General features: G+C 44.1%; 1 protein-coding gene and 1 pseudogene across 2 annotated transcripts in view; both read right to left on the bottom strand.

The window, feature by feature from the left end:
• Positions 1 to 4,374: 4,374 nt before the first annotated feature.
• On the bottom strand, positions 4,375 to 4,651 carry LOC106734315 (60S ribosomal protein L39 pseudogene; annotated as a pseudogene).
• A 3,720-nt stretch (positions 4,652 to 8,371) lies between these two features.
• The window catches only part of NUDT2 (nudix hydrolase 2), a 22,031-nt gene continuing 15,540 nt past the window's right edge, over positions 8,372 to 14,862 (bottom strand). The window contains exons 2-4 of one of the 2 annotated variants that reach the window (XM_014585798.2): positions 13,420 to 13,494; positions 13,103 to 13,241; positions 8,372 to 8,997 (exon numbers count right to left, since the gene is read on the bottom strand). In XM_014585798.2, coding sequence (XP_014441284.1) covers positions 8,681 to 8,997; positions 13,103 to 13,229 — 444 coding nt within the window. In that variant the 5' untranslated portion in view covers positions 13,230 to 13,241; positions 13,420 to 13,494 and the 3' untranslated portion in view covers positions 8,372 to 8,680. The remainder of the gene's footprint in view (positions 8,998 to 13,102; positions 13,242 to 13,419; positions 13,495 to 14,862) is intronic. The other variant, XM_006143119.2, reaches the window with a different exon arrangement.

The following is a 14,862-nucleotide window of genomic DNA, read 5'->3' as shown; positions in this document are numbered from 1 at the left end:
AAAAAAAAAAGAGAAGAGGATAGAGAAAGATAGCAAGTGAACAATAGAGGGGATGTTAGTGAGAAACAGATATGGTTTATTATCTGTTGAAGATGACGTGTATAGTATTCTCAACTGGACTGGTCTGGGAAGTATTTCATGATGGGTGAAGTCTTTTAACAAGCAAAATGAGAAATAGTGATTGACTGTTTTAAAAAATTATAATAATAATAATTATTGGGAAATGCATGGAAAAGACTTTGAATGATAAAGCGGGGAGATCGATGCCTCTGTATTGACTGACATGCATGGCATTCCCTTTTGAAAAAGCAATGGAAGTCAATGTAAAGTTATATGTAATCCAATGTAATATAAAGAAGATTATGATAATAATAATAAAAAAAAAGAGACAAAAAAAAATGATATACAGTTTGGGGATCAGCAGTTGGCGTAATGGCTATGTTGCTGGACTCCATGTAGCTGACCGTAGTCTGAGTCCCAGACACGGTGGCTTAAACTCACACCAGGCATGTGCGCATGCATGCCCAAGATCCCAAAAGGAGAAAGGATTGCAGCATGGCCAACCCCGCTGGGGGGTGATTTCTTGCTTTCTGTCTATCTCTGTCTTCCTGGCAAGCGCATGCACCCTATAGCAAAAACCTCTCCAAAAAAAAAAAAAGATATGCAGTAATAAATAAGATTCCAAACAATGTAAAGACATATGCAATTTGCACATTTTTAATTAACTTCCATTATTATCAATCATTATATAGTATTAGCAAAAAAGTGGGGTGAGACAAAAAAAGTCCCCAAATGCACCTATCATCGTATGTCACAATCGTGGCCTCTGTGGTGTGAAAAGGAATTTATTCAGTGAGGCCCACACCAGAGAGAGGGCCAGCCTGTGTCTTTAACCGGCTCCACCAGCAAAGCTTATATAGGGGAAGAAACAAAGAGAAGGTATTGAGGAGGCTTCTGTCACAAGTAGATGTGACAGCGTCAGAGGTGGCTATTGCACTGCTAGTTTCCATCTGTCTGTGTACTCAGGGCAGGGTGGAAAGACCGGTTTTCATTGTCCGCAAGAGGCTTAGAGATAAGTAATCATTCCCAAGGGAGCAGAAGCAAATGGAGTCAGTCGGACAATTTTTTTTTTTAATTTTCCTATAGAGTGTGTGTGCTGGTGGGGAGGGGTGGTGGGAGAGGAGAAGGAAAGTGAGAAAGCACTCTCCAGGGGATGCCCACACCCTAACCCCTTCTCCTAGGCATGCACACACACATGCTGGATGTAATTTTCAAGTCACTGAATCCAGGACTCAGTCTCAAGCCATGCAGTTGGTCATATGGGATCCAGCCACTTTAGCCTTCATGCCATCTGCTGGCCCAGTCAGACAACTCTTAGATCCTGGGTTGTTTTTTTTTTCTTTTCTTTTCTTTTTTTTTTTTCTTTTTTTCTTTTTTTTTGAGAGGTTTTTGCTATAGGGCGTGTGCATTCACCAGACAGAGAGAGACAGAGAGACAGAAAGCGAGAAATCACCCCTGAGGGGGGATGGCCACATCTCAATCCCTTCCCCTCCATTCTCCTCTCAGGATCTTGGGCACGCATGCACATGCACCCGGCGTGAGTTTTAAGCCACTGGGTCCAGAACACGACCCGTGGTCGACTACGTGGGAATCCAGTGACATAGCCACTACGCTAACTGCTGGTGCCTTAGATCCTGTTTTTTTGTTTGTTTGTTTTGGTTTTTTTTGAGAGATTTTCACTGTAGGGCACGTGCGCTCGCCAGACAGACAGAGAGAGACATAGAGACAGAAAGCGAGAAATCACCCCCGAGGGGGGATGGCCACATCTCAATCCCTTCTCTTCCATTCTCCTCTTGGGATCTTGGGCACGCACGCACACGAGCCCGGCGTGAGTTTTAAGCCACCGGGTCTGGGACACGAACCGTGGTCGACTACGTGGGAGTCCAGCGACATAGCCATTATGCTAACTGCTGGTTCCCTAGATCCTGGTTTTGAAGCTGAGTGTGACTTGGACTGATAAAATCTTCTCAGAAGGTCAGATAGGAGGAGGCTGGTGGCATATTTTCCTTCCCTGTCTCCACATCCAGGCTTCTGTAAAAATTCAGCAAGGTTATTGGTTCCATCTATTGTGAGGAAGGTTTCTATAAGGTTTCACTCTGAAGTAGAAGATAGAAATTAGAGACCAGCAGGGGCCAGCAGGTAATGTGGTGGTTAAAGCACTGGACTCCCACATAGCTGACCATGATTTGAGTCCCAGACCTGGTGACTTACTTTCTCACTTTCCCTCTCTTTCTCTCTCTCTCTCTCTCCAGTGAGTGTGTGTGCCCAATAGTAAATTAGAATAATTAATTAATTAATTAATTAATTTAATTAAATAAATAATTCTAAAAAAAAAAGGAGAAGAAATTAAAGACTAATTTTCTGGGCCAGCCAGTGGTGCCGTTGTTAACTTGGCTGGACCCTACATGGCTGATTACATGGTCCAAATTCTAGAGCCAGCTTGAAAAACACACTGGGCACACGTGTGTGCATACCCAAAAAGCAGGAGAAAGATTTGTAGCGTGATAATTTCCCATAGGGGTGCGTTTTCACTTTCTCTCTCTGTCTCTGGTGAACACTCGTTACCTCTGAAAACTTAAAAACAAAACAAAAAAAACCCTAATTTTCTTAAGGTTCAATCTATTAAGATAGACTCTTATGATCAAGTACAGAGGGACCAGCAGATAACAGTTATATCACTGGTCTCCCCCATGGCCGACAGCGGTTTAAGTCCTAGACCTGGTGGCTTGAAACTCACACTGGACATGTGCGTGTGTGTGTGTGTGTGCCCAAAATCCAGAGAGGAGAATGGAGGAGAAGGAATTATGGTGTGGCCATCACCCCTGGGGATGATTTCTTGCTTTCTGTCTCTTTGGCAAGCATGCATACCCTATAGCAAAAATCTCTAAAAAAAGAACTAAGTATAGGAGCCAGCAGAAAGTGGGGTGGTTAAGGCGCTGGACTCCCACATGGCCCACTGTGGTTTGAGTCCAGGACCTCACAGCTTGAAAGTCACAACGGGGCATGGGGACGCAGATGGCATGGTGGTTAAGGGTGCTAGACTCCCTTACTGCAGGCCATGGTTTGAGGCCCAGACTTGGTGGCTTGCTTTCTTACGTCTCTCTCTCTCACACTCTGCCACTCTCTGGTCAAATTTAAATAAATAAATAAAGTTAAATAAAATAATTCTTTAAAAAGGAAAAGAGAATCACACCAGGTACATGTGCATGCATGCCCAAAATCCCAGGAGGAGAATAAAAGAGAAGAGATTGTGACCTGGCCATTCCCCCTGGGGGGTTTCTTACTTCTCCTCTCACTTTTTTCCAGTGAGTGCACATGTTTGTGCACTATCTCCCAACCCTTTGAAGCTTATATCCTGTTAAAAATTACATCTGCTTACAAAGAATTTTGCTAACCTTTGAATATTTTCTTCTCAGTCCAAACCAGTTTTTTGTTATTTATTATTTTTTAAATTTTGCCGGAGGGTTTATACAGTCCCTGAGATAAAAAGAGAGAGAGAGAGAGAGAGAAAGTAATGGACATGGTCACTCCACAATCCTTTCCTCTCTATTTCTGCATCCCCTCAGGATTTTGAACACCAGTGTGTTTTTTAACTCACCAGCCAGGACTTAAACCGTGGATGGTCATAGTCAGCTCCCTATGCACAGTTCAACTGCTGCACTATGGGGCTGGGCCAATTTTTCTTAGACTAAAGCCTCTTTTCAAACTATAGCTTTTAATCATATTTAAATAGAAAATGTTTTAAATGTCATTATTTGTACTAAGGCAACACACAGTCATTTATAGAAAATTTAGAAAATTCCCAATAGTAGAAAGAAGGGGACAATATCATCCTTTGTCTCTCCCCCCAAAACAGCTCTTAACAATTCCCTTCTGGGACCAGCAGTTAGCATGATGGCTATGTCGCTGGACTCCCACGTAGTCGACCGCAGTTTGAGTCCCGGACCCAGTGGCTTAAACTCACGCTGGGCGCGTGTGTGTGCGTGCCCAAGATCCCAAGAGGAGAATGGAGGAGAAGGGATTGCGGCGTGACCATCCCCCCCTGGGGGGTGATTTCTCGCTTTCTATCTCTCTGTCTCTCTCTGGCTGGCTGGCGAGCACAAGCGCCCTATAGCAAAAACCTTTCAAAAAAAAAATTCCCTCTTGTCTTTATCTACTCATAGTTTTATTGCCTGGTTGAGATCATACTCATATTCACTGTGGCTCAAATTTTCTTTCTTTCTTTCTTTCTTTTTTTTTAAAAAAAAAGGTCTCACAAATTTATTACTGTACCAACCTACCAATGCAGAACTTAAGAGAAAAAGTGAAGCATCATTTTCTCCAATAAAAACACCCCCAAGTGTCCAGGCCATGGTGACCATTTTCAGTTTGATGTGGCAAGACCATAATGACCTTGGGATAGCATAAACATGTGGGCCATATCCTCTCCAGTTCCTTAGAGACCCAGCTTGGTTCGTCTGCAGTGTCCCCTCTTGGAGTTGTACCTGATTTTATTACCAGTTTTCATTTGAATCCACTGGGGAATAGGATGATTTTACTTCTGCTTTTTGGCCAGAAACCACTTGATTCTGAAAGTCTTGTGAAAAGACATGGCGAAGAACCGAGTGGACAACACTCACCACAATGGCAGAGGAAGGAGGAGTTCTTTTTAATAGTATTCTTTTTTAAGAATTATTTTATTTAACTTTATTTATTATTATTATTTTCCAGTTTGATCAGACAGAGGGAGAGAGAGGGGGAGGTAAGGTGAGAAATTACCCACTGGGTACAGGACTTGAACCATAGTCAACCATGTGGGAGTCCAGTGCCTTTCACTACCAGACCACCTGCCAGCCCCATGTCTCAAATTTTCTTATGAAAATTTTTAACACATTGAAAAATTGAAAGCCTAGAATGAACACCCATATATTACCACATCTGGTACTTGCTGAAGGCTAGGGGTGGACTGTAATGTCAAGACCCTATTGGGGGTGCTCTCTTTCTGTCTCTGTCTCTTTCTCTTTCTGTCTTTCTCACTCATGCAATAAATAAACTTTTTTTTTTAAGTCTTCTTCTCATGGAGGAGAAGGGATTGCTGCATGGCCATCCCCCCTGAGGGTTGGTTTCTCACTTTCTATCTCTCTGTCTCTATCTGTCTTTCTGGCAAGTGCATGCACCCTACAGCAAAAATCTCTCCAAAAATAAAGTCTCCTTCTCATCAAACTGTGGCCCATATAGGCTTCTTTTCCAAGCTGAGACCTTAGGAAGGACCCATCATCTTTCTTCTATCTCTGTAGAAGAAATAAGAGGCTCCACTTTGTGCCTTGTAGAGTCAAATCCCAGGTCAAAGAAGGGCCCTCTTCTAGTTCCCCATTCCCTAACTCATGGGGAGATTTCTGTGTAATAGAAGGATGATCACATTAGGAATCTCTTTGCTTTCCTTGGTTACACAACCCACTAGAACTGTACACATAGAAACTGGGAAAGATTAGACTCTAGAACTCTAGAACCCTGAGAGCCAAAAGACTACAAGACTGGCTGGGATCCTAGAGGGGTTATTCAGAAGAGCTGGGGCAGGAGTCTCCTATCATTTCAGATCAGTCCTCACCAACCCCATCCTCTGAAAGAAATTTTTGACATGGAAGCATCTTCTGAGCTGGTACAACTTTGATGAAGTCTCTCTGAGCCCTGGCCCAACCCAAAATCAAACATTAGCTAAGAGCTGCTCTGCCAATTCAGAGGGGTGTGATGGGGCCAGGGAAGTGGACTTTGTAATCCTCTAGGATCTCTGAGTTCAGGTTGAGCATGTCCAGCTGGCCAAAAGTGAAGTGGCAAAGATAGTAAAGCTTACTCGCCTGCCACACAGTTCTTTGCCACCCTCCTCCACCTCCAATGACATGACCGCATCCCAACCTGCTGTCAATTATTCCTGCAAAGAATATAATTTATGGGAAATCCTTTTATCCAAATACCTGGGTTTTGCTTTTCGTTTTCAGTTTTTGCCTTAGGGCACTTACACTTGCCAGAGCAAGATAGACAGAAAGGGAAAATGAGAAATCACCCTTCAGAGGGGTGACCACACCATTGCAATCCCATCTCCTCCGTTCACCTCTCAGGATTTTGGGTACATACACACACACACACACGCCTGGCATGATTTTCAAGCTGCCAGGTCCGGGACTCAGCTATGAGCTATGTGGAATCCAGCTGTCTTAACCTCCATGCCACATCCTAACCCAGTACTGTATTTTAATGGAACATTCTGTACAACTCAAATGACTCTAGAGCTGTATGGGGGGGTCTTCAAAAATTTTGTGTAAAATGCATATTATGAAAAAATTATACACCAGTCTCAACTTTTTTTTCTGCAACAAAATAAATTTATACTTTAATCCCATTTTCCCATGGACTAGTTTCAAAGTCCCCTTCTATACCATCTAAAGCACCACTTCCCACTGTCACCCCATTCTCAAAACAACTGCCAGGGTCATCTACCTTTTCTTTTCTTTTCTTTTCTTTTCTTTCTTTCTTTCTTTTTTTTTTTTTTTGTAAAGTTTATTCATTTATTTCCTCCACAAGTAAGAATGAGAGAAAGACATATATCCAATTGTGGTCTTGACACAACTCACCCCTAGTTTCAGCTAGGCCCAGATCACAGGCATATGTGTGCCTAGCATATTCAGAAAGGGATCTGGACTTGAACCAAGAACTTTCTTGTTTAATTGCCTCGCAGAACAATGTTTTATTGCTGCACCATCATCTTAATCCCCTCAAAAATCTTTTTTAAAAAGATTTTTGCCATTCCCATGTGCTCGCTGGAGAGACATAGTGAGAGGAAAGTGAAAAATCACCCCCACCCCCAGAGAGATGGACACACTAAAAGCCCTCCTCCTCCATCCTCCTCTTGGGCTTTTGGGCATACATGCACACATGCCTGGTGTCAGTTTCAAGCTGCCACATCCAGAACTCGAATCACAGTCGACCATGTCAGAGTCCAGCACCTTAACCATCATGTCACCTGCTGGCCCCAATCTTCCTTTTTAAGCCTCAATTTTCCTAGCAATAAAAATGAGCAGCAAAAAAATAATTTTCCAAGTCCTTTCCAACTTTGATGTGTGAGTTTTAGGGTCTTAAGATTCCTCAGCCTCCTATTCTGAGAGCACATGGCCAGCCAGCCCTTGTTAGGAGGCAGCTTGTCTGTGGTTTGGCACTGCTGCCCAGCAGGCATTTATTAAATCAATGGGATGTGGTCCCTGCTGGCTTGGAAAGAGAACATTAAGCTCCAAAAACTTCCTGCACCAGGCCTCCTTTGGAGAGTGCTGCTCAAAAGGGTAAGGAATAAAACCATTCAGGTCACTGGCTACATTCCAAAATCCTATTCACTCATGGTTTTGCCCTGTCTGTGCGGAGAACCAGTGACTGAAAACATCTGGAGGCCTGCTTAAGACCTGGGTGACTTCTCTCTTCTTCCTTTGGGGGTGGCTGTTCCTGACCCTAGTAATCCTGGTTCTTTTGTCAATGCCCTTTCCCGTCCAATCTTCTACACTTCATTGAGTAACAATCCTCTAATAAAATCCACATGAATCCAGCTGCTAACAGCTCCTGGAAAGGCTGTAAGATCTAACACCTGCCCCTGCATTCCTTGAGCCCTAGTAGCAAGGGAAAAAGAGGGCCAGACTCAGCTCTTACACCTCTGGGGCTTACGGAAGAGTTGTGGAGAGAGGGAGTAGATGGAAAGAGATATCAACGAGGGTTTGCTGAACATGAGGAAGGCAACTGCAGGTAAGGAATGGATAGGTACAGTGACATGGCTGCTGGGTTACCTGGGCCTAATTCCCAGTGACCTAGTCATGTTGACAAGGCTTATCACTCTGGGAGGCAGGCTGAGAGGCCAGAGTGCATGTCATTGACCTAGTGGTCCAGGGTTGCCTATCCCTCTCTCTGTTATGACCTGGGGAGCCCAGAATTCCTTGGGTTGCTAGTTAATTTTTTAAGGAACTACTTACTGGGCACCTACATATGTTTCCTGCGCTGGGGAGATGCATCAGTGAGTAGAACAGACCCAGTTCTTGTGCCCCAATCCCACTTGCTTGGAAATCCTGACCAGTCTCAAGGATACTGGTGAGGTGGGGTGAGAAAGCTTAGAGTTCCAGAGGTAGGAAAGCCACCCTGGCAGTGCCAGGTCTCTCTCCATTAGTCCTTAGCTTTTCTGGGGTACAGTGTATGGACACAGGGTTCTCCTCTGGTTAAGGTTAGAGCTCTAATTCATTTTCGCTTTCTTCCCCCCAACAATGGCAAGAGTCCAATAAAGAAACACAATAGGTTAGGGCAGAGAAGCAGCTTGAGATATATTTATAAACTTCAAAGATACTCTTATGAGCCTGGCCTTTTTTATTTGGTTTATGGTTTTTTATTTTTTATATGGTTCAGCTTTTTTTATTTTCACTCTTCCCTTGTCTTTCCACCTAGCTAGGATTTTTTTGCTTGCTCTCATCTGAGAGTCTTAAGCTGATTTCACTAACTCATCTGCTCTTGGCTGTGATGAGCCAAAGACCAGTAAAACTTTCTCCAGATTTGAGAGTGAGTTGATTTCAGAAGGTCCTCAAGGATCCTACTGAAACAAATGACTGCTCCAGTTAGTTCAGGCTGCTTTGGAGCAGAGAAACTGGTGTCCTTCTTGGAGTGCTGCTTTCATCTCATTGAACTGAGCCAATTGGCAGGCCTCATTCAGTCCGAGCCAGCGGTAGGCTTGGTGCTCGTGGGAGAGGCGGATCTCAACGTCGTAGTCCTTCACCTCCGCCAGCCAGTAAATGACTGTTTTAGGCTTCTTCCTGGCCACATAATTGAGCTCCCTTCTGAACCCCTCAATGATGGTCAGCTGGGCTGCTTCTATGCCAGCTTCCTCCCGAGTCTCCCTCAGGGCTGTTTCCAAGTCATTCTCTCCTGGTTCCACATGTCCTGGTTAAGAGAAAAAAGGACAAAAAGAAAGAGGAAATCTTCGACAATTCTCAAAGCTGGATTTTTCAGGCCAGATGATTTAAAGGTAGGGTCTTCCACGACTTTCTAGGTGTTCCTAGGCTAAAGGAAGCCTGGAGTTTGGCAATAGCCTAACCTGCCTGGGCAGGTGGTTTCTGGTTCTTAGGTCTGAGAAATCCCTCCTTCCCACCCCAACTTCTCTGCAGAGTGAAACAAACCACGTATTTGGCAAGTCAGGTTTAGAATTCTGCTCTTCTATGGTGAGAGAGAGAGCTTCTCTAAGACTTAATGCTTTCTAATTCTCTGGAGCATTCCTCATCCCATGTTTTCAGGGACCACTTTTCTCTTGGAGATCCTAAAGTGACTTTTCCAAGGAGGGCAGTCACTTTTTGGCAAGATGGGAGTTAGCTGAAGAGGGAGTACTTTGCCTACAACCTAGTGAGGAATTAACACTGTCTTCAGTTAGACTCTGAATTTCCAGAGCCAACAGACTCCAAATCCCACACTGCTGTACTGGCAGCTGTTTCCAAGTAGCTATCAAGACATTTTCCAAATTATTTTCATCTTTCTAACTGAGCAAGGCCAGACTTCAGTTTCATAGTTCCTGATGGGAACTTAGACTAAGGACAAGCTGAGAGCCAGTTCTAAGAAAATTTGTTGGCAAGACCCAAACCTAAAGTAGACAGTTGCCAAAAAACTGCTGTGGGGGAACTTGAAGCTCTGCAGACTGAAACTGCCCTCAGCTTTACCTCTAGGTCCCTTCCCACAAATTCTCAGCTTGCCCAGAGGGGCCAAGAGGACTGGAAGGGTCTGGCAGCCTGTGTGTACACACAGCTCCAGCAAGTTGCTGGGGAGCCTTCTGGTTCAGGAGCTAATGAAGGGCCTGAACGCATATCTGTTCCTTTCTTGATTTGGAGATGAGCGTCTGCCTTAGCCCTCCTCCTTCCCAGGTGTCTGCACAGCAGTGCCCTGAGTCACTGCTGCACAGAAAACAATCAGAACTTGGTATTAAAAAGCTCATCCTAGTTATGGCTTCTGAAAAATCCAATATAGCTATGTCTATTTTCTCTGCATGGCACCTCCTGTAACAACGTACACAAAGACAGCCAATGTATTGGGAGAGGAAGGTGGAAGGATGCTCTTGGTGACAGGTGACACTGATTCAGGATGCACTATCTTCCCTCACATGTGTGTATGAGTCTGACCACACCCCTCCCAGGAGCATCCATTCAGTATTCTGTCCACCAATGTTAACAAGGAAACTTCTGGGACCAGCAGTTAGCATAATGGCTATGTTGCTGGACTCCCACATAGTCGTCCATGGTTTGAGTCCTGGACCCAGGGCTTAAACTCACGCTGGGCGTGTGTGCATGAGTGCCCAAGATCCTGAGAGGAGAATGGAGGAGAAGGGATTACGGCATGGCCATCGCCCCTGGGGAATGATTTCTCGCTTTCTGTCTCTCTGTCTTTCTCTGTCTTTCTGGTAAGCGTATGTGCCCTATAGCAAAAAACAACAACAACAACAACAAAAAAACAACCAAACAAACAAAAAAAACTCAAAAAAAAAAAAAAAAAAAAAAACCAAGGAAACTTCTTTCCAAGCAGAAAGAATTAGGAGAGGTCCTCTGACATCTTTTAGTGAGAACAACCAGGTGGTGTGATTTAGGTAATCAGCAGAAAACTGTGAACAGTCCTATTCATAGTATTTGTGACACTTCTTTTTTTTACAATTCTCTGCAGTTAAACTCAAATGTGCAAAATTTATTTCTTCTTCCCATTTCCTGTTTTCCTCCAACCCTGGATCCTTGTCCACTCCTCTCTTTTAAAGTCTCTGCTCCCTTCTGTCTGGGAACTAGTCACTCTGGGCTTCTCATCCTAGCAAGTACCAGAGCCACATTCTGTCCCTGGCCACTTGCGACCATCCTAATGGCCTTAGCCAAGACTGGTTCCTTATCCCCATTTCTTTATCCAAAGCTTAGCTTCTCTTTTAGCATGTGACCACAGCTTTCTTACTGTTTTTTTTTTTTTAAGAACTATTTATTTATTTATTTACTTTAATTAGACCAGAGAGGGAGGGGGGACGGGGAGTGAGACAGAAAGCCAGTCATATCTGGGACTCAAACCACAGTCACCCATGTGAGAGTCCAATGCCCTTAATCACCATGCCACCTGCTGGCCGACTTTTTTATTTTTAAAGATGGAATCAAGAATGCTGGTGGGGGGAACCAGCAGACCAGCAGTTAGCGTAATGGCTATGTCGCTGGACTCCCACGTAGTCAACCGCGGGTCGCATCCCAGACCCGGTGGCTTAAAACTCACGCTGGGCGCGTGTGCGTGCGTGCCCAAGATCCTGAGAGGACAATGGAGGAGAAGGGACTGTGGCGTGACCATCCCCCCTGGGGGGTAATTTCTCGCTTTCTGTCTCTATGTCTCTCTCTGTCTGTCTGGCGAGCACATGCGCCCTATAGCAAAAACCTCTCCAAAAAAAAAAAAAAAGGATGCTGGGGGGGAGGCCAGCAGGTGGAGTGGTGGTTAAGGGTGCTAGACTCCCACAGGGCAGATCGCAATTTGAGTCTCAGACTGGTGGCCTGTTTTCTCTCTCTCTCTCTTACTCTGTCCCTCTCTGGTCAAATTTAAATAAATAAATAAAGTTAAAATAAAAAAATATTATTTTAAGAATAAATAAATGAAGAATGTTGGTGGGGACCAGCAGACAGAGTAATGGTTATGTTGCTAAACTCCCACATAATCAACCAAGGTTCAAGTCCTGGACCTGGCGGCTTAAAACTCACACTGTGTGTGTGTGTATGCCCAAACTCCTGAGAGGAGAATGGAAGGGATTGTGGTGTGGTCATCCCCCTGGGGGATGATATTTTGCTTTGTTTCTCTGGTGAGCACATGTACCCTATAGCAAAAATCTCTCTCAAAACAAACAAAACAAAACAAAACAAAACAAAACAGAACACTGGTGGATGAAAACCAGTAAGCTTACAAACATATATTTGCCTAGTCTAAAGCCTCACATAACTAGTCTTCATTTGCTGCTTTTGCTGAATGATGGGCTTAGAACATTGATAGCTGGTCAAGCTGCAATCCCAAGGTCCTGACAATCTTCATAGCTTTCTTGTCTGAGAAGCGTCCTCACATCCCCTCACTCCTCCACTCCTGCAGGAGTTTGCAGATCAATCTATGATCAGGGAACTAACCTTCTCTATGCTCCTAACTCAAAACACAGCTATGTTCAGAAACACTCCAAAAGTCATACTCTCTGTGGTTAGTTCAAGAGAAAAACCTAGAAACAGGGACACTGATTTAGGAATCAAAGGCGCTTGTACAGATGAAATGAGAGACAGTTAGGGCTGGAAGAAAACAGGACTTTCTAGTCAACCCCTTGTTTGACAGATGAAAAACTCAAAGCCTAAAGAGGTGGGCGCACAGCCCAGTCATGACTCAATCCCAAGGTCCCCAATTCCCAGCCCAGTGGATTTTCTCTACTTAGTGGCTTTTCTCTACCTCTTCACCACAGAGGCTGGAGATGTGGTGAACAATACTCAGAAAAACACCAGGTGGGGACCAGGAGATGTTGTAATGGTTAGGTCTCTGGACTCCCACAAGGCTAGCCGCGGTTTGAGTCTCAGAATCATAGGCTTGAAACTCATGCCAGGGACACGTGTGTGCATGCCCAAAATCCTGAGAGGAGAAGGGACTGCGGCATGGCCATCCCCCCCAGGAGGTGACTACTTGCTTTCTGTCTCTCTGGCAAGCGCATGCCCTATAGCAAAAAAAAAAAAAAAAAAAAAAAAAAAAAAAAAAAAAAAAAAAAGTCTCTCTTAAAAAAACAAACAAAACCACAAAAAACAGGTGATGCTTTTGCCCTGAGATTCAGTCTCAGCATTCTATTAATATTTCCAGCTCTGCTCTGGACTTGGCCTGGAGACCTTGTATGTGGAAAGGAGCAAGGGTTCCTGCCCATCCTACCCCCTCTTGCTACAGTCACTGGGAAATAAGCCTTGTGGGGTTCCAGGCACAGTGGATTTCTGAGCAATGCTTGGCATTTTCCTAGAAGCCAGCCCCTTTGGCCTCTTACCTTTGGGAGGAGTCCAATGATGAATGCCATCTGATGCCTGCAATAGTAGAAACTCAATTGTACTGTTGTCCACCTTGGGAACTGGGCATCTTCGAAAGATGATCAGTCCACATGCTCTCAGTGCCATGGTCTATCTAGGCTTAACAAAGAAGGTATGGGACATTGGGAAATTACACAAAACAGGAAGATCCATGGAGGGTGGGTAGTACTTTGGTGCTGGAGAGTAGCAACAGACTAGTTAACAAGTGATCTCATAACCCACAGAAAAATACAGCATGCCAAAGACCAAGAAAGGAATCCAGGAATCAGAGACAGACCTTTGTGTGTAACTGCAGGACTCTGGCAACTACCCTCAGTCAATGTGACCTCTATCCCAACTCTTCCAGGTCTCCCTGTAAAACATAGGGCTTGTGTGTGTGTGTGTGTTAGGAGATTGATGATCCTCAGAAGCAAACCCAATGAAACAGGAAAGATGCTGGGAATGGGAGAGATATAGTATAAGTATTACCATCAAACCCACAATTCTACTTCCCTCAGCCTAAATCTGAGCCCCTGAAGCAAAGAGATCTCACCATTGTGGTTTCTGATGTTTCAGAAAGGTCACCTAGGGAGGGCAGCTTGGTGTGCAAAGTATACAAACATTTTTTTCTTTATTGATTTTTTTTTACTTTATTTTATTCATGTTTCGCGTATGTTATACATTCATATGGACCAAGTTGAAGTACAAATGGCTGCATAGAAAACAACCAGAACTCAGCACTGAAAAACTCATTGTAGCTATGTCTTGTGAAAAATCCAATACAGCTAATAGAAAGTCCACATAATAGAAAGTCCCTTTCCTACCCCTTCAGAGGCAAACTGGCATAGTGGTCAAGAGCGTGAATCTAGATCCTGGATTCAGGTTCTGGCTCTGACACTTACTATTAGGCCATCAGAAAAGTCATGACGTGTTTTTCCTATGTAAAATCTGCCATGACTTTCCCAACAATGCAATGACTGTGGGAACTTCTATTCTTTAGTTTCCTTATCTATGAGATAGGATAATAATAGTTGTATCTCAAAAGGTTGCTGTGAAGTTTTACATGGTTTAGTTTTTGTAGAGTGCTTTAGAACAGTGCCGGGCATATAGTAGGAACTCCATCGATTTCTACATGTGTAGAAAGATGGCTGGGAGGATATACCTCATTAACAGTGATCTTTGAAAGATGAGATCGTGGAGCAACTTTCATTTTCTACTCCCTCTATTTCTGTATTGTTTGAAATTGTACAAAGAACATTTGTTAATTTTATCATCAACAATACAATGATGATTTTTCCACTTCAGGAAGAAAAGTCAGCAACAATAAAAGGCAAGGAAGGAAGACAAATGAGAATAAGTGAAAATAAAACTCATTCTCTGAGCGGGGACAAGGTAATCAAGGTAACAAAAAACTATGGAAGATATTTTATGTAAAGGCCTGCTGAAGATAAGTTTATGTCATTTGTTCATTCAAGAAATACGGAGAAGGGGGAACCAGCAGTTAGCGTAATGGCTATGTCGCTGGACTCCCACGTAGTCGACCGCGGTTCGTGTCCCGGACCCGGTGGCTTAAAACTCACGCCGGGCGCGTGTGCGTGCGTGCCCAAGATCCCGAGAGGAGAATGGAGGAGAAGGGATTGCGGAGTGTCCATCCCCCCTGGGGGGTGATTTCTCGCTTTCTGTCTCTATGTCTCTCTCTGTCTGTCTGGCGAGCGCACGCGCCCTACAGTGAAAATCTCTC

The sequence above is a fragment of the Tupaia chinensis genome, unplaced genomic scaffold, assembly GCF_000334495.1.
Source record: "Tupaia chinensis unplaced genomic scaffold, TupChi_1.0 Scaffold000093_1, whole genome shotgun sequence".
Taxonomy (NCBI): domain Eukaryota; kingdom Metazoa; phylum Chordata; class Mammalia; order Scandentia; family Tupaiidae; genus Tupaia; species Tupaia belangeri.
The sequence above is the reverse complement of the archived record's forward strand: the minus strand, read 5'-3'. Positions and strand labels throughout refer to the sequence as shown.